Raw genomic sequence first — 20,093 nt, forward strand, 5'->3', positions numbered from 1 at the left:
CATTCAAACCACCACGCTGAAATGCTGACCTTCAGGTGCTTTTGAAAGCTATGGTGATACTCACCTGGTGCGTATCTAAAGACTGGGAAGGCTAGGCAGGAGGATCTGGAGCCATGTATTTACTTCATAGTATGAAATCTTTTGTCTATACGAAATTTACTTTAGGATGTAGTATAAAATGAAACCTAAACTTCCTTACAAATTTGAAATGCTTAATTTAACAGGTAATAAAAGTATATGTTTGCAATTTAACAGGTAATTAAAAAAATTTTCTTATTCAGTTCCTTTGATCTACCAATCAGCTTTTCATTTCTTATATTGTAATTATGGTAGTTTTATGGTATGCATCCATACCATGTAAGTCATTGGTTCTTTTCAAAATTAATTCATGGGCCAGTGAGATGGCTCAGCCATTATTAAAGGCACTTGCTGTATAAGCCTGACATGACCTGAGTTCAAGCTTTGGAACCTATGTAAAGGTGGCAGGAGAGAAATGACTCCACAGAGCGATCCCCTGACCTTCATGTGTGTCCATGGCATGAGTACACACATACACACACACACACACACACACACACACACACACACACACACACACACACACATTAATAACAAACAACATTTTTGTTGTTGTTTTAGAAATTAATTCATCTTTTTAAACCAGATGTTGTGGCTAATCTCCCATGCTGAATCATAGTAAGTACTCATTTTGTATTAAACAATACAACTTTCTCCTTCTTCCAGATTTCAGCGGCAGCTGTCCGAACCCTGCCACCCCTTCCCTCCTCAGTCAGGAGTTCCTGGAGATAACCGCCCTGGCTACCACCGACAGATGTCAGAGCCTATTGTCCCCGCAGCTCCCCCACCCCTTCAGGGATTCAAGCAGGAGTACCATGACCCACTCTATGAACATGGGGTCCCTGGGATGCCTGGTCCCCCAGCACATGGGTTCCAGTCACCAATGGGAATCAAGCAGGAACCCCGAGATTACTGCGCGGACTCAGGTTAGCATAAACCCATTGTATTGACGTCTGTATTCTCACATTCATCTGCCTGATCTGTGTTGAGTGTGCTGTCCGCAATCATTTGGGGAATCATTGTATAAGAATTGCCTTCAGGGGTTGGGGATGTAGCTCAGTATATAGAACAGAATGTCCTGGATTCCATGCCCAGCACTACCAAAAACAAACAAAAAAAAAACTGCCCTCAAAGAACTTAATGAATTAGTTAAAGGTATTCATAAATGTATAAAATACACCTCTGAGTCAAGGCTGAAGATTGCTGGGCCCACACTTGGATACAAGGAACACAATTTGGGTGTTTTAGTTTTGTGGCTTTGTTTTCAGTACAGCAGGACCCAATATAATAAGGAAAAGATTTCGCCTCCCAGACATAGTTCTGTGACTGAAATAATCGTTCTGAGAAGTGCCTGATACCCACAGATGTACAGAGTGCTGGTTCAGATTCTCCTCTCTCACAACCACAGTGGGCTGGTGCTTATGTCCTGCAGAGGCTGTTAACCAGCACAGGCAGAGGTGGAACCTGTGGGGGACCCTGCTGTTTGCCGAGCAGCTTCAGCCATGAAGAAGTTGAGGCTGGTAGACCTCTTCCCTCTGTGTCTTGTGGGTCAGACCCTTTGAGACCCCAGAGGAAAGCAGGCCTGGAACCTGTTGTCACGAAACGCTCCCTGTCCTTCCTTACAGTTAGGACTACAATGACCCATGAGTGGTTGGGTGGTAGGTGTTCTTCCTTTCTCTGTGGACTTTCTTAAGCCCCTTTGGAAGGATGGAGCAGTCTGAAGCTGAATGGCTCTTGTGGGTGGGGTGGGGTGTAGAATCTGCTCTTGGGTTTTGAGATAACATATAGATTGTACCATTTGGATAGAAACTAGTTTGGGGAATCTGGAAAGGTAGGCCAAGGGAGAAATTTACCACATTGTGATAGAAAAATAACTGCTAATGACCCATACCAGTTTTCACTGGAATATTTTTCTCAGAAGTCATAATGGTAACATTTTTTTACTTTTAGGGTTAGCATTGACTTTTATATACATATATATGTATAATTTATTTATTATATAGAATTATTTTATAATTAATAATATGATTTTTAGTTTAGTTATACGTATGTGTCAGTGTATATGAGTGCCTCCAAAGACCAGAAGAGTCAGATCCTCCTAGAGCTGGAGTTACAGGGGGTTGTGAGCCTGATGTGGGTGTTGGGAATCGAAACTCGGGTCCTCTGGAAGAACAGTATGTGCCCTTAACCACCGAGCCGTCTCTCCAGCCCCCCAGCATTGACATTTTAATCTATCTCAACCACCTGTGGTCATCCCATCCCCTTGAAGAAAGGCACTCCAGAAATGCTCCCACCAGAAGCCTGGCCCCGGTGTGCACCGCACCCCGTTCCCTCTCTTCTCCTGGGACCTGAAGAGGAGATGGCTAGAGTGTGGTTTAGTTTCAGCAGAACAGAGCCAACATGGAGAAAACATGCTTGCCAGACTACCGCACCCACCCTGCCAGTTCTCATCCTGGCTTCAGAGCTTTAGTGCCCCTAATCCCTTTGGCCTTAAATACCCTCATCTCTGGCAACAGAATTGGATGGGACCATCAGTGGCCAGAGGAGCAGACTGGGAAAGATCTAAAGCGATCGTCTTCCCCCACTCCACCCCAAAGCCCTTTTGAAAGCCAGTTTCTCGTGTTACTGCTAGCCATCTCGCCAGATGCATTGTTAACTGCTTCCTAAAATGAGTGAGATCGAGACGAAGAAGCAGGGCTCTTCTTTCTCCTGTGACTGTGGATAAGAAGGGTCTTGCTTGCAGGTGGTGGGGTCTAGTGTTTACCATATTGTTTATTAGCGTGGTACCCATCCACAGAACAAAGCCCCAAAGACTGGCCCTTTGTCGTAGGTTAATTCTTAGTTGCTGTAATAAAACACTCATCAAAAGCACCTTGGTGTGGTGCAGGTGCAGAGCTGCGGTTGAGGGTCGGGGATTTGGCTGAGGGATTGCAGTCATCATCATTGAGGGGTGCCAAGGCAAGAACAGCAGCGGAGACTGCAGAGGAGCACTGCTTACCGGCGTGATTTTTACCCCCCATGGCTTGTTTAGCTTGCTTCCTTACACACTTCCCCAACGATCTGCCTCAGACACACACTTCCCATAGTGGGGCAGCCCCCCCCCCCCCCCCCCCGTATCAATCAATCAATAAAACTCCCCACAGGCCAATCTGATAGAGGCAGTTGCTCTGTGGCGGGTTCCTCTTCCCAAGTACCTCTGATTGGTGTCAAGTTGTCAAAAACCAAAGCAGCGCCATGACCTTGGAGGGCGAGGTTTAGGGGCGTCACTGCCCAGCCTCTCCCCTGATGTTCTGCAGGAATGGTTAAGAATGCGTGCATCTGTAAGAATGCGTGCATCTCTGCTTCCCTTTCAGAAGTGCCTAACTGCCAGCCGTCCTACATGAGGGGAGGGTATTTCTCCAGCAACCATGAAGGTAAGGGGCCAGGGGCTTACTTTTGCCCTTTGAAAATTAGTTTGTTTGGGGGCCAGGGACTGTATTCACCACAGCACATGTGGAAGTTGGAGGATTTCCTCTTCCTCTTCTTCTTCCTCTTTTTCTAAAGAGTTTTTTGGTAATGCATATGCTTAACTTAAAATTACCCTGTTTCTAAACTGAGCTTTGAGGTCAATGGTTCGGCCTCCTGTAGCTCATGAGGACGAGAGCTAAGTAATAGTAATCATTGGTTCCTTTGCACATAGGCTTTGAGCCAGCAGCCGGCTAAGCACCGAGGCGGTCATCGTTTATAAATGGCAATGGCCCTAACTTTGCCGAGTCCCTAGGACACTGTGAAGAAAAGGGGAACTTGGTTTCTATGTTTCCAGCTGTGTCAGCCTAAACTGGGCCCTCGGGGCTTAGGTCAGGAAGTTTTACATGGGTCCAAGGACATCTTGGGAAAGAATTTTAGGACGAGTTTCTGGTTTTCACCTAGTTTGGGTGGGTAGCGCATTGTTGTAAGGATTATGTAATGGGCGATTGCTGAGTTTAATACGAGAGGGAAATCACAAGAGTTCTTCACTGGCCTTGAGAGAGCTGGAGAGGAAGAGAGCTGGCATCCGATGGAAGGGGTGGAGATAGGAAGGTTGCTATGACTGTGCAGAGGTATACTGCGTACAAAACACTACAGGACGCAGCAGAGACGTTTTCCAGTTGGATAAACTAAGGACGGCTATGAGAAAAAAAATTATGAAGTGATTTGCCCACAAATGTGAACTAATGTCTTGATGATTATTGACTGCACATAAAGGTTTAGGGATAGAGGGAAGACTCAGTGTATAAAGTACTTGCTGCCCAAGAATGAGCCTCTGACTTGAGATTCCTAGGACCCATGGAAAAAGCTAGGCATGGCAGTGCCTGCCTGAACCCAGCAGTGGGAGGAAACAGAAAGATCTGAGACTTGCTAGGTAGCCAGTCTAGCCAGTTGGTGAACTCTGACTTGAGTGTGAGACCTTGTCTCAAAAAATAAGGTGAAGGCGGAAGATACCTGACATTGACCTCTGACCTCCACGTGTACTCACATGGTTTCATACAACCATATACACAAAATATGAGTGCTGTGTGCTGTCTGTTCAGGTTCTTAGGCACACACACACAGTCCCTTTAAAATCGACTAATTGATCAGATGGCTGAGGTACTTAGAATTAGGAGCAAGAGCGATGGGCAGAGTTGGGCCTGTGACCTTACCTTTCATGACATCAACCTAATTGGACTAACAGTAATTTAAATCAACCAACATGCTTGGCTGGTAGAGTGCCTTCCTGCCCAATCAAGGAACTCTGTGTGAGGCTCTCAGCACAGCACATAACCAGGCACAGAGGCACACATGCCTATAATCTCAGCACTCGGGAGGTAGAGGCAGGAGGATCAGAAGTTCAAGGCCATCCTTGGCTAAAACAGAGTAAGGGTTAGCGATACGGCTCAGAGGTTAAAGATGCTGCCAATCCTTCCGACATGAGTTTGATCATCGAGATCCACATGGTGGAAGAAGTGACTCCTACAGATTGTCCTCTGACCTTCAATGCAGCTCACTGTATGCCCTCTAACGTAATGAATAGAATTCTTAAAAAGATTCATAGAGCCGGGCGGTGGTGGCTCACACCTTTAGTCCCAGCACTCGGGAGGCAGAGCCAGGCGGATCTCTGTGAGTTCGAGGCCAGCCTGGTCTACCAAGTGAGTTCCAGGAAAGGCACAAAGCTACACAGTGAATCCCTGTCTCGAAAAAAAAAAAAAAAAAAAAAAAACAAACAAACAAAAAAAGATTCATAGATGTTCTCTGGTATGTAGTCTCAAGGAAATGGTCAGAATGGAACTGGAATCCTAGAAAACCTTTCTTTGCTTTTGTGCTACTTTTTGTTCACAGTGCAAACCTTCATAGCTTTGTGTTTCTGTAAGCAATAAATACGGATTAAACACAGCCCAGAGATTATAGACAGACACCAGTATAAAAATCAGATTTCACTGACCAAAGGGAGTCGCGAACTTGCTTGTCTATGCATACATCTGGACAGAATTGTACAGATCATACCAGGATTCCTTTTGTCCAGTCTTTTAGCAGGAGTCATTAATTCACTGCATGTTTACTATGTTCCAAACCCCGTCCTAAACTCTTGACTCACATTCAAGCTGTTTAATCATCCTGCCGTCCTGTAAGATAGATGTTATTAGCCACTGAGACTCCAAGAGGTCAGAAGATTTGCTCTAAATGATATGGCTTGGAAGGTAGACCCAAAATTCTGAGACAAGCCCCCAAGGGCCCAGAAACCAGCCTTCATCTCTCCGCATGTCTGTCCAGTGGGGATCACCCAGATCCCCCATTACTCAGGAGCTTCTTCCGTAGTGGCTGCATGTGTGGGGATGCATTTGGCTAGGATCTTCTTGCTAAATTTTAAATAATTCATAGTTACCTCACAAAATAATTATAAATGGACATTCATTTAATTAGATCTTTCCGTGTTTCCTTGATTACTTCTTGAAGCTAAATTCCTGAACCTTCTGGGTTAAAGGGATAGGACATTTTGGGGGTGTCTACTGCCAGGTTTCTTGAAGGCCAGCACTTTGTTATCTGTTTTCAGTGTGTAGTTGACAACTTTAAGTCTTAAGGACTTGTTTGAAGAAGTAATTGGATGGGAATCCAGAGGAGAGGTGGGGCACAGTGTGGGAGGAGGAGGGTAATTGAGCTGTCAGAGCTGCAGGGAGCATTTGCAGAATGCACAGCTCCTGCGTGAATGGACGACCATGACAGATCAGTCAGTTCATGTGATGGGAAGGAGCCCAGTGGGGTCTGGGAGGCCTTGAGGGTATGCAGTGGGCTAGAAGTTACTCTTCTAGGCAGTTTGGTACCTTGTTTCCAAACACTGGGATAGGGAAGAACTTTTCTGTAGAGTGAGTCCCTGGAAGTATGTTTCATTTTCTGTTAAACACACCTGTCCCCATATATTAGAGCTCTGACTCCCCCAAACCGATGACACCAACTTCTCTTGAAACTTTGGATTGACAAATTTTCAAGAGCTGATGTCTTAATTAAGGTGTCTATTGCTGCAGCAAAACACCATGACCAAAAAGCAAGTTGAGGAGGAAAGGGTTCATTTGGCTTACACTTTTACATCACTCTTCATCACTGGAGGAATTCAAGACAGGAATTCCAACAGGGCAAGATCCTGGAGGCAAGAGCTGATGCAGAGGCCATGGAGGAGTGCTGCTTACTGGCTTGCTTCCTGTGGCTTGCTCAGCCTGCTTTCTTATAGAACCCAGGACCACCAGGCCAGTAATGGTACCACGCACCATGGGTTGGGCCCTCTTCCATTGATCACTAAATGAGAAGATGCCTTACAGTGGGATCTTACGGAGGCATTTCCTCAACTGAGACTCCTTCCTCTCTGATGACTAGCTTGCGTCCAGTTGACACACAAAACCACCCGGTACAGCTACTGAATCAAAAGTCCCAACCTGGAGCCCAGAAGTCTCTCTTTTCAAGTTTGAAAACCACACTCAACCTCAGCTGTACCTTAGGGTCACCTGGGGGGGGGGTTTAAATTGAAGTTTTGATGTGAATGAAGCTTTACCCTAAGTGGTGAGACCCTCAAATTCCAGCCTCACGTACCTGAGGCTGTGAACCCCCATCCGTAGCATTTCAGATTCTCAGGAAGCATTGGTTGTTTCTTACAAGTGACTATAGTTGCAGCTGGGTGGTGGTGGCGTACACCTTTAACCCCAGTACTCAGGAGGCAGAGGCAGGCGGAGCTCTGTGAGTTCAAGGCCAGCCTGGTCTACACAGTATGTTCCAGGACAGCTAGGGCTACACAGAGAAACCCTGTCTGGAAAAACAAACAAAAGCAAGTGACTAGTTGGCTGGCTAGAGTGGTTTCTTGGGTAGATGGCTCCCCCCTGGCTAGGCAAGACCAGTACTGCTCCCCTGCTGTGCACCCTGTGATAATCTCAGTGAATGTCCAGACTTGAGCAGGCCGGCTGTCTACTGGACCGCTGGCTGTGTAGACACAGCTGTGCAGGCCTGCTTCCAGACTCCTCACTGTTTCTACAGAGGCAGTTGATGTCTGCAGCAAGCACATGTTGGAAGGAACAGGGAAGAGAGGGAGGCAAACATTTTGTATAATTACAACATTTAGCAAAGAGCATGCTCTTAAGGGAAATATTTTTAGTAAGATTTTGGGTTGCTTACTACACACAGAACCATCTTGTGAAGCCACCTCCGCCCTCCGCCCTCCGCCCTCCAACCTATTCCTTTGCCCAATTGACCGCACACATTGGAAAAAGTAAATTTCAAAAAAAGCCAGTGTGTTAAACTGCTCTAAATTATCTTGGCCCAGTTTTTTTCTATTCTTCCTTTACAGTCTTGACCACAGATGCCTAGGAAACAGTTATCAAAACAAGCATTTCTGATTGGCATCTCTGATTGCTAAGATAGCTGTCCTGCCTCGGGTACTCACCTGGAATCCTCGTGTGATATTTTGAGCCTTTCATTTCCAGTGCCTGTCAAGCAGGTTCTTCCTTCCTTCCGGTGCCTTTATTTGAGTGGTGCTGGCCACAACTGAAGTAGCTGGAGATGCAAACTCAACTGGCTTTATCACTCAAACTAGAAACATCTTCCAGGTGTCTTAGAGGGCCCCGTGTGGCAATAACTAGAAACCACAAAATGTTCCCAAATGATGTTCCTTATAAGCTTTTGAAAACCAAAACAAGAATTTATTCTTGCGGGATTGTGGATGAGTGATCTTTCCCTTAGAGGACAGCGCTGAAAATAACACCACGGCACGTTTGACAGATATATAAACTTTCAAGCGGTTTGCTTACAATGACTTTATAACGAGACCATTTAAACAGCACTGGAATATTAAAACAGGGAAGGTGGGAAATATATCACCTCCTGGCAGCTAAAGGGGAAAAAGCGTGACGCATGAGGAATTACATCTTGCTGATAATGTGGAGTACACCAGCTTGTCATAAAAGTCAGTTTGCCAGGTGTCATGCACTTGGGAGGTGAGGGTTCCAGGAAGATCGGGAGTCTGAGGTCATCCTCAGCTATATGGCAAGTTCAGGGTAGACGTATGCTACGTGAGACCATGCCTTAAAGGAAAGAATGTCAACATTCTTTGCTTAAATTGTCAGGAGATCTTGTACTTCAAATATTGATGGAACACTTAACTATAGGCAAGGCGCTGTGAGAACACTAAGATGCATAGGACAGGACCCTTATCCTTGAGAATATCGGACTCCATGCAGGGGGTGTCGAGATGACAGTTCTCATACTATCATTCAGGGTTGGTTGTTGTTTGTGTGCTTGTTTGTTTTTGAGGCAGAGTCTCAACTATTACCCCTCTGTAGACCAGGCTGCCTGGAACTCAAAGGGATCCACCTGCCTCTGCCTTCAGAGTGCTGGGGTGGAAGGCGTGTGCCACCACCCCTGACACAGCATCATAGTTTCTTAATAGTGCTTGTCACAGTACTTACTCTGTTGTAAAGGTAGAGCAGTGGCTGGCAGAACAGACAGTACATTAACTGTTCAATCCTCATAACAGTACCAGTGAGGAAACTTGAACACAGTGGAATTCATGTATTCAGAGTCACACAGCTAATTGGGGTCAACCTGTCTCTCACTCTGGAGTTTGCACTCTTTAATTCCTATGCTATACTAATCATTTATTGCCTGTTCTTTTACTGTCTGCTTCCTGCTTCAGGTTGAGATGTGAACACATAAGAACAAAGTCCATGGCTGCGTTCTTACCTCCTACCCACATCAGCAAAATATGTGGCCTAAAGTTTTAATTGAATCAATCAGGAAAAAAAAAGCCAATAAAATATACTTATTTCTTAAATTGTGTATATGGGTGTTTTGCCTGCATGGATGGCTATGCACCATGTGCATTCAGTGCAAGGAGAAGCCAGAAGATGTCAGTGGATTCCTCTGGAACTAGAGTTACAGACAGTTGTGAGCCGCCATGTGGGTGCTGGGAATCAAACCTGGGTCCTCTAGTATAGTAGTCAGTGCTCTAAACCACTGAGCTGTTTCTCCATATATGGTGTTGTTGATTTAAATAACAGAAAAATCATGCCTGAGGCTAAAAACAGAAAGATGAATGACCTAAACATCAAAATAATCTGTTGCATGTTGCACTGAGTTTTTTTTTTTCTAGGCCCTGGCATCTTAAGATGGTGCCAGGCCTGCCAAGACAGTCCCTCACCTGAACTGATTACAAAGAAGCCAGGGATATCAGTGGAGGGATCACATCCGGGCTCCTTGACTTGTGGGGTTTTCATGTTGCAGAGAGTCTCCTGTCTGTCCCCTCTGCGGATCTAGCACACATAGACTAGTAGTCTTCAGCTAGGTAAATCAACCAGGAACAAAGTCAGAGAAGAGCCGGGGATGAAGGCCTGTATACCAGGTGTAATACCTGTGAGGTACAGAGCACGGGGTCCCCAACAGGGAGTTGTTAGCTGCTTTGGGTTTGAACCACAGATCTTGTTGAGGTCGGGACTGCACACAGGCCAGCTTATGGAGAACATCTGGCCGTCTTTTCCCATGTCCTCTCTGCTTTGTGCCTCAACTATTTCATCCTTGATGTATCTCTTCAGAGCATTCAGTTCCCATTTCTTGACTCCCCTTCTATGACAAGTCTACCACGAGGAAGGCTTTAATTCCTTCCGCTGTGTCTGGGAACAGTGCTCCAACTTGTTTGAGTGTGCCGCTCTTCCCAGTCTCCTGTGGGCCTGCATCTTTTCCTTCTACATATACTTGGCTGCGGCACATGAATGAGGTGTGTGGATAGCTTGGACAAGTCTGCTGGGAAGGTTGAGTTACTGTTAGCTGAAAGGAAAATGACAACTCTATACACACATAAAACAAAGCTAGCTACTTAGGCCGACCAGAATAAACAGGTTAGTCATAGCCATACTGGCCCTGCAAACTTCCTAAGATTTGAGAGAACCTTCGTGACTCAGCAGCGCTTCCTGCAGCCCGAGCCCTGATAGCATGGATTGATTCAGCCAAGGTAGTGACATCAGAACTTGAGTGCTTGAGTCCTTTGGAAGTCTCTGAAGATTCAGTCTGGCATGGGTGCGACAGTAGGACTTAGGAACCAGAAATGAAAGGTTATGGGGCACTGAGAGGGTTCCACTGGCAAAAGTGCTTGCCGAGAAACCCTGACAACCTGAGTTCTGTCCCCAGAGCCCTTGTGAAAGGTAGGAGAAGGGAACGGACCCCAGAGAGCCACCTCTGACCTCCACATGTGTGTGCCCCACACACATCATGCACACACAATAATAGTTTTTAATTTATGTTAAAGAATGCCTCTTTAGTCCTTAACTCCATAGTTCTTAGTATAAAGCAGACTGTTAAGCAGTGTGGTCTTTCTCTTTCAACTCTTTCAGGATTTCCATATGAAAAGGATCCCAGGCTATACTTCGATGACACCTGCGTGGTGCCTGAAAGACTGGAAGGTAAGATGCCCGTCCAAGACTTGAAGCTGAGTGAGAGGGTTGATGATGTCAGTCCCAGCCCGTTCGTTCAGTGACTAAGTCATCAGCAACCACTGCTTTTTGTGCAAATCCCTGAGAAACTCCAACCTCAGTTATAACCTCTGTACCCCTGTCCCACACAGGCAAGGTCAAGCAGGAGCCCACCCTCTATCGAGAGGGGCCCCCGTATCAGAGACGAGGCTCTCTTCAGCTGTGGCAGTTCCTCGTCACCCTTCTTGATGACCCAGCCAATGCCCACTTCATTGCCTGGACTGGCCGAGGCATGGAATTTAAGCTGATAGAACCCGAGGAGGTGAGTCTGGGTGTCTTACTTTAATGCTGCTGTGACGAAACAGCGTGACCGAGGAAACTTACCCAAGAGTTTGTTTAGACTTCCAGTTCCAGAGGGTTGGACTCTGGCACGGTGGGGAGCCAGGCAACAAGCTGCTGGGCACGATGGCAGGAGAAGGGAGCCGAGAGCTCCCAGCTCAAGTACTAGCATAGAAGCAAAGAGAGCAGGAGCGCCGGAAATGGCTCAGGGGCTTTGAAACCTCAGAGCCCACCTCCAAGGACGCACGTCCTCCAGCGAGGCCACGCCCCCTAGACTTCCCCAAGCGGCTCCGCCAACCCACTAGTGTTCAAATGCCGGAGCCTGTGGGGCACGTTTGTTCTTTAAACCACCACAGTCGGTGCTGGATGTGATGAGTGAGGCTTTTGTGTTTGAAGTGTGCTCTGCTTTCTCATTTTCTTTCCAGCTGGCGGGCTCGACAGTGGTTCTTCCTGTCCGTAGGACGGTTTTCTGCACATTACCAAACGAACAGGCAGAGTTATCCGTTGTAGAACATTGAAAGTGTTGTAACACTCCTAGGGAGAATAAACAAAAGTAATGGGTGAAGCCATGAAGAGTTAACCCTGATACAGGCTGTGCTTCCTGTTAATGTTGTCTGTAACATAGATTCGACCCTGGTCTGTTACAGCCCGTGGCCAAGGCTGTATGAACGGACTGCATTTACCCTACTCCATACTTTTTTTCCTTTATAACCTTCATTTATTGAATGTGTCTGCATGCACATGCACTAAATTGGTATAAGTCAGAGGACTTATGGGGATCGGTTCACTCCTATATGTGGGTCTCAGGGATCAAACTCAAGTTGCCAGGATTAGTAGTGGCCGCAAGGGCCTTAACCTGCAACCTGGTGAGCCATCTCACCGACCCCACCACATGATTCACTTGGCTCTAACTTGGAAAAATAAAACCACCAAAGCTAAGTCTTGAAGCTTAAATTTTTTTAAAGTATGTGTTTGTTTTATAAAAATGTACGTGTGCATGCTTGGGTGTATGTAGGTGGACGTGTGTGTGTGTGTGTGTGTGTGTGTGTGTGTGTGTGTGTGCGCGCGCGCGCGCGTGCAGTGCCTATGGAAGCCAGGAGAGGGTGTTGGATCCGCTGGAACTGGAGTTACTAGTGGTTGTTAGCTACTATGTGGGCGCTGGGAATCAAACCTGGATCTTAACTGCTGAGCCAACTCTCCATCTAAGCCCCAGAACGTAAATGCTTTTCTTTTTCTTTTTAAGTATGTTGTGTAGGATCCTGGTTATCATAGTAGTTAGGATTACTGTTGCTGTGTTGCTATGATTAAAACACCGTGACCAAAGCAACTTGGGGAGGAGATTTTTTTGTTGTTTAGTTTGGTTTTGGTTTTATGGGATGTTGTTGTTTGTTTGTTTGGCTTTTGCTTCCACATCATTATTCATCATCCAGGAAGTCGAGGCAGGAACCTGGAGGCAGGAGCTGACACGCAGGCCATGGGGGAGTGCTGCTTACTGGCTTGCTCAGCCTGCTTTCCTATAGGACCCAGGACCTTCAGCCCAGGGGTTTCCCCACCCACAATGGACCGGAGCCCTGTTATGCCAATCACTGATTAGGAAAATACTCTACAGCAGTGTTTCTCAACCTCCCTAATGCTGCAACCCCTTAATGCAGTTCTTGGTGTTGTGGTGACCCCTAACCATAAAATTATTTTCATTGCTACTTCATAACTGTAATTTTGCTAATGTTATGAATCGTAATGTAATTATCTGATAGATGGTCTACCGATCAGATCAGATATGCAGATTGTTTAAGGCGACCGCTGTGAGAGGGTCATTCAACACCCCTCCCAAAGGGGTCATGACTGCTGCTCCTCAGGCTTGCCTATCCGCCCAATTTTAGGGAGGCATTTTCTCCATTGAGGCCCCCTCAGAAAAGGATACATTGTTACCATCTTTTTGCCCAGAGCTATCAACAGAAAAACCTAAGACAGAACCCCACCGCCTTGTCTTCAGTGAGGAAGATGCACCCATAGGACCTGAACATACAGCACAGAGAATTAAACCAGGTTATTAGTGTATCTCATGCCAAAGGGAGTCATCTTCATTTCTCTTTGGTTTAGGGTTTAAAAGATTGTAGTTGGAGAAGATACAAACACATACACACACTCACTGGCTGACATGCGCTTCTTTAATAGTGCGTGGTTAGGCAAACGCTGCCCCTGAGTTGGTACAGTAGAAATGGGAACAGCCCTCTGGGGAAGCATTCCATTAAGGACTGCAGAGCTGGCAGCAGGAGGCAGCAACCTGACACTATGTTTGGAAGAAGGACATGGTCTGAAAGTTGAGATATAGGATAAGGAGGGGGGGGGAATGGAATAAAATCTTGGGGTGTCCTGCATTGGTAAAATAAGGCAGGCTTCATTTAAAGTAGTATAGAACGTACGTTCCTGGGGCTAGGGAGAAGGGTTCAGTCAGCAAAGCGCCTGCCACGTAAGATTGGAGATTCCGTTGTGTATCCCCAGCACCCACGTGAAAGCCCGGCTCGGCGCCACACATCTGTAATCCCAGCATTCCGCGAGTAATGACGGGCAGATCCCTGGAGCTCATGGGCTGTCCGGCCTAATCAAATGGATGAGTTCCAGGTTTAGAGAGGCTTGATCTCAGAAAGTAGAGAGCAGTTGAGAAAGACACGCAACTTGGATCTCTGGCCTCCATGTGAACATAAGGCCACATACACACTCGTGTACACACACAGATATGTCTGTGGCATTCCCTGTCTCCTGTTCACAGAAAGGCTGTCAACATGGAGCACTACACACAGCCTCCGATTGGGCTCGGTTGTGTAGAGATGGAGGCTGAGCTCCACTTGTGCTGGGGGCGGGGATGTCACTGCTTTCCTAATGATGCGGCCTGGCTTATGTGAGGCTTGGTGAGGGGATGGTACCTTGACTCACCCAGGCTTTTGGAAATGAAGGTAAGCTTGTCTTGTGGGCAGCCCTATTGATTCATCTCAGTCCACAAACAGGAGCTTTTATGGCTTTATTGCCACCGCCTCGGGCCTGAGCACAGGCTGTCCAGCTGCAGGTAAACCTGGTTATGAGCCTCTGTAAGGCTGTTATTGAATCTGCCGCTCTCCTACCAGCGGTAAGGAAAATGATGAACAGATGGCAGAGGGCCCCTGCTTTCCTACTTAATGAAGGAACTAATATTAACCCAGAATGCTCATAAATGCCAAGCGGCTCCAAGTCACACATGGGAAGCCATGGCAGCCCTGAGCCTCTCTGTTGATTGAGCAGCATTTAAAAATAATAATAATAATAATAATAATTATTATTATTATTATTATAGTGTTTTTATTATGGGGCAACACATCCAAGTTTGCATGTGCTGCATCAGAAGACAACCCACAGGAGTGAATTCTCTCCACCATGTGGGTCCAGAAGATCCAATCCTGGGAAGCAGATGCCTCTGCCCACTGAGCCACCCCACCACTTCCAACATTGTTTCTTTAGGAACTGCGTTTTACTCCCTACCTTGAGGTCTCTGGCATCCTCGTGCTCCTTAATGCCGGGCCCTTTGAAATCTTGGGAGCACTGAGCCTTGGCCTGCACGGTGCTTGACTTTTTCCTCTTCTGTTCTTTGTGTAACTGTGACAGCCCTGTCCTTATTAATGTCAGGAAGATACCACCAGCTCCCGGGGAAAGCTGTAAGAACTTGTCACGGGGGAGCTTAAAGGGTGAAGCAGAGGAGGAAGCTGTTGGGGATGTAATTGTAGGCAGCTGTGTGGCTGAGTAGTGCACTCTGGGTAATTATCTATAATATCCATTACACTGTGCATGGAAATTGTGGTTTTAGAACTGCGTTTTGGCAGGCCCCTAATCAAATGTCTTTTGATAGTCATCCAGCTTAGCACCCTCTCAATTATGACTGACTCGGCTTTAATCTGGAGCCATTTTAACTGTGAATCTGCATTAATATGAATATTTGTTGGGGTGAGTAGGGTTGTTTGTTGAACATGTGGCAGATAAATGATGCCATGGGAGGTTTTAAAGGCTGGGCTGCTAGAGAGAGCCACGCCTTGTTCTGTGACTGCTTGTTCTTTGAAGAGGAATGAGTGCGGTCGTCGTCGTCATCATCGTCCCCCCCCCCCCCCCCCAGGCTCAGCTCCCAAAGTGTGTATTCTATAACTTAGTACTTGAGCAGAAAGAAGGAGCGAGCTGGCAACATGCCCTCGCCTGCTCTTCCTAACACCAGATAGGGGCTGCCCGAGTCTCCAGCTGCATCACGCATTGCCGTGGTGGGAGGAGTGTGGCGAGGCCACTGAATCATAGGGCACCAGCCTGGAGGATGAGTCAGTAAGTATCGCTGCCGGAGCAGCTTTGCAGTCTGCACATACACAAAACCGCTCTCCAGTAAGCTATGGCATGTGCTGGCGGCAAAGAGTGGACAGCACTGAGGCTGAAGACCAGGTAGATTGTTTTCCACCACCCAGGGGAGGAAAGAGACGGAGCCAGCCTCCCTGACATTCCCCATCACTTCTGGCAGACAGGTTGGCAAGTAGCTTCCGAGTGTGGGTTGCTGTCGAACCTTGCAGGACTGAGATTAACTTAGCAAATTTCTCTTTTTACCAGTATTTCCATTGATTGGAAGTATTTCTCTTTGCCAGATGGGTTAGTGCACAACTTGAATCCCAGCACTTCAGAGGCCAAGACAAGTGGATCTCTGTGAATTGAGACCAGCCTAAGTTCTAAGCTAGCCACAGCTACATAAGATGACCCTGTCTCAAGTAAAAAGGACTTCTAGCCTTTGGGCCTTTTTTTTTTTTTTTTTTTTTTTTAATTGATAAAAAAAAAAAGAGTCCCAAGATCCGTGGTTGCCTGAGAGACACTAAATAATAAGCGGAAATTGAGCTTGCACAGGATTTCTTGCAGGGCAAAGTAGAAACGTAGCTGGTGGATTGCTCTGATATAATTAGGACCGATGACTTCTTCCTTCCCAGATTGTCTCTGGTGTTTGCTAGAGGTCATTTTAGAATCCTGAATTCAGGAGGAGTTTCTGCCACACCCCTACCCTTCATATCGCTGATGTGATCTGCTGTTTTCTCTTCACCTTCCTCCACGTTTAACCTTTAGCTTTCTCAGCTGGAGTGTGTCTGTGTGTCTGTCTCAAAAGAGCAAGTTGGGGTTGGTGTTGCATGCCTGTGATCCAAGCAACTGGGAAGCAGAGGCGGAAAGATGAAGAGTTTGATGCCAGCCTGTGCTACATAGAGAGATCCTGTCTCCAAATAACACATAATTGAGAAAAACTTCAAAAGGATGTAGTTAGGTGGTCTTTTTTGAAGTTTCTAAAGGTGACTAAAATGAAGACATCAGACATCTCACGTTTCCACAGTTGATCTGCCTTGACAGCCACCCTCCCAAGTGGGATCGTGAAAGTTTAGATGCTAGAGAACAGAACTTGCTGCCCTGATAGCTGAGTAGAGTCTCGGAGGAAACTACCCCCCCCCCCCCCATAACGCCTTTACCCAAAGCTCCAATTACATCTCCCCATCCCTGCACCTCAAGTCGACTGGGTTGCTGTAATGCCCTTTAGAACCATGTGAGAAGCCCCGTTAATTTTTCATTAAATGGATAATGGTGCTGGGCGCTTTACTGTCCATTCTGTGGGTCTGCTGGGAGTGAAGGGCTGGTTGGCAGCAGGCTGAAATGATCTGAATCCCCCTTAGTCCGTGAGCTGCAATAAGTAAACATCTCCCAGCCCCTCTCCAATCTTATTAGAATTGAACTTCTGCTCTGCAGGCCCATTAGCAACTCACTAGCATGTTCCTAATGTTTCAGGAATGACCGTTCTAATTATTCCTTATTGACTGCTACAGAAACCATAGCACTTAATGGCAATATGTTAATGGTCCATGAGTATTGGTCAATAATTCATAAATGGAGAAATAGTAGAGGGCCTGTATCCTCTGGGATGCTAACCAAGTCCTCTACAGTCTTACAGTGTTAGGAGTCTTCTACCCCCAGGTCTCACCCTCTAAGAACTGTGGCCGAATCATCACCTTTACTTAATATTTGATCTTGAGAGAATTAAACGCTTTACTTTCCAAGTTAGAGAAAACAATCATTACAGAACATTAACTCGGTGTTTGCATCTTTGCCGTCTTGTCCTTTCAGGTTGCTCGGCGTTGGGGCATCCAGAAGAATCGGCCAGCCATGAACTATGACAAGTTGAGCCGCTCTCTACGCTATTACTATGAAAAGGGCATCATGCAGAAGGTGAGCAACTTCAGGTGCTTAAATCCCTCTGCTGTGTTCAAGGAATGCCCCTCACCTCTGTAATCAGGCCATTTACAGTAACTAGAAGAAAACATGAGCCTCATAAGTGAGTCTGGTAGAAAAGAACCTGGAAAACACAAAAAAAGACAGGAATTATAAGACAGAGTGACACATACCTATAGTGTCGGCCCTTGGGAGGTAGAGGCAGGAGGATCAAAAATTCAAGGCCAGTTCACCTACATATCAAATTCTAGGCCAGCCTGGGCTCCATAATATCCTGTCTCCAAAAACTTAAAAAGGAGACAAGTAGGATATTTAAAGTCCTTTTAGAACTGGAGAGATGGTTCAGCATTTGAGAGTTCTTGCTGCTCTCGCAGGACCTGACTTCAGATTTCAGCACCCATATCAGACAGCTCACAGCCCTCTGTAACTCCAATTCTGAGTGATCTTGCGCCATCTTCTGGCCTCCATGGGTACCGTACAAAGGTGATACCCATACACACACTCAGGCCCACAAGTGTACACACTTAAAAAAATGAACAACACTTCTTTTTTTAAAGTGCTTTTAATGTTGTTGAGTCCATGCCTGACAGAAGTTACATGCGAAAGACACAGGAGGAAATTGGCTTCCTCTGTCCTTAAGCTGCTTCCAGATACAAAACTCTCAAAACGCTTGGGCCAGCTATTGTTGTGTATGTAAAGGAAGGCATGAAAATCAACTTCAGATCTCTAATCTGTAGAGCGTGACATCTTAGTTGTCGAAACATGTGGGGCACAGCGATCTTCACTGTCCTCACAGTGAGAAACCATCTCAAGGAGTTAGACGAATAAGAAAATCTACTTCTCTCTTAAACCTATACAGCCTGGAACTTCAGAGAGCCCAAAATTTGTCATACAGCTGCTGTCATTCAGTAAGAGTCTTTTCTTTGCAGAGTAGAAGATGAAGCTTATTTTGAAGAAGCCAGTATTGAGTCCATGTTAGGACAGGGGTTAAGGGACCGCAGCCTTAAAATCCCATTAGTAAGTGGAAGATGGACTGATGCACCTTTCCTCAATGCCTCGTATATGCTGTTCATCTCCCAGATGAGTCTAGCATCTACACACTGGGGCAGCCTTTATGACACAGGTTGCATATCCGTCCCCAAAATGCTTAGAATAAGAAGCATTTAACATTTTGAAGTTTAATTTAAAAAAAAAAAAATTTAGAGCATTTGCATAGACTTTACCAGTTAATCTTTGCAGCTGTCCTGCAGTCAATTTTGTGGGATTTTTATCCTCCCCTCCCCCCCAAAAAAAACCCATACTCATTAGCATTTACTTCCCATCTCCCCCAACCCACTTACTATCAGACCAAATCTCAAACACAGGAGAAAGCATCATCTTATTAGTTACTTTTCTGTTGCTCTGATTAAGACACCGTGACCAAGCTGAGCAGCAGTGACACAAATCCCAGCACTCGGGAGACAAAGGCCGGTGGATATCAGTGAGTTCAAGGCCAGCCTGGTCTACAGAGCCAGTTCCAGGACAGCCAGGGCTATACACAGAGACCCTTTCTTGGGAAGAGGAAGAATAAAAAACAAAAACAAAAAAAACCCACCATGACCAAACATCATGTAGAAGGATTTATTTGGGCTTCTGGTTCCAGGGGTTTAAGAGTCCATGATGGCAGGAAGTGGCAGACATTGCAGCAGGAATGAGCTGAGAGCTCACATCTTGAACCACAAGCCAGAACTGGCATAAGGCTTTGAAACCTCAAAGCCCTTCCCCAGTTATGTACTTCCCCCACAAGGCCACACCTCCTAAGCCTCCCCAAATAGTGCCACTAATTAGGGACCAGGTTGTTCAGATGCCTGACATTATGGGTGCATTTTTCATCCAAAATGTCATCGTTCCAACCTTATTCCCAGAGCTCCAGATCAAATATGAAGGACTGCAATCCGAGGCACAGTGGCTTAGAGCTAAGAAGGAAGAGTTGTCCCTCTTACTGACTCTTGATTTCCGAGTGTGGGACAACCCGGAAGTGTGGCTCTGGTGGGTTCTTAGTTGGTAGCGTGTTATGTCAGGTAACTTCTCATATTCCTTACAGGGAAAATGCAGCACCCTGCCATAATTTCAGGGTAATACATCTGAAAGTATCTTAAGTCATAATAATGTGCTCCCCATTGCTTTATTATAACTGTGGCTGGATGAGATGGTTTAAAAGGTTAAAACAGCCTGTCGGTGTCACAGGTGGTTCATGCCCTCAGTTGGTAAGGGGAGCAGAGGTAAGACTTAGTGATGGCACCCGTGCTGGGAGCCAGGCTGCTTTTGGGTTGTTGCCATGCCACCCACACAAGAACTGAACGTACACAGAGCCTGCATTGGTAGCACAGGCATGTGGTCCCTTAAGAGGCTAAGGCAGGAGGATTTTAAATTAAAGGCTAACCTGAGCTACATAGTGAGTTCCAGTTCAGCTTTGGCCGCATATTAAAGACTCGCATCTTA

General features: G+C 46.2%; 1 protein-coding gene across 5 annotated transcripts in view; it reads left to right on the plus strand.

Moving 5' to 3' along the window:
- Nucleotides 1-20,093, plus strand: part of Etv5 (ETS variant transcription factor 5) — a 64,422-nt gene that overhangs the window by 40,948 nt on the left and 3,381 nt on the right. For 3 of the 5 annotated variants that reach the window (XM_052740213.1, XM_052740214.1, XM_052740216.1), the window contains 5 exons: nt 745-1,004; nt 3,432-3,491; nt 10,938-11,006; nt 11,168-11,337; nt 17,508-17,609. In XM_052740213.1, coding sequence (XP_052596173.1) covers nt 745-1,004; nt 3,432-3,491; nt 10,938-11,006; nt 11,168-11,337; nt 17,508-17,609 — 661 coding nt within the window. The remainder of the gene's footprint in view (nt 1-744; nt 1,005-3,431; nt 3,492-10,937; nt 11,007-11,167; nt 11,338-17,507; nt 17,610-20,093) is intronic. The other 2 variants (XM_052740215.1, XM_052740218.1) reach the window with 1 other exon arrangement.

Source organism: Peromyscus californicus, unplaced genomic scaffold, assembly GCF_007827085.1.
Source record: "Peromyscus californicus insignis strain IS unplaced genomic scaffold, ASM782708v3 Scaffold_16__1_contigs__length_79575227, whole genome shotgun sequence".
Lineage (NCBI taxonomy): Eukaryota > Metazoa > Chordata > Mammalia > Rodentia > Cricetidae > Peromyscus > Peromyscus californicus.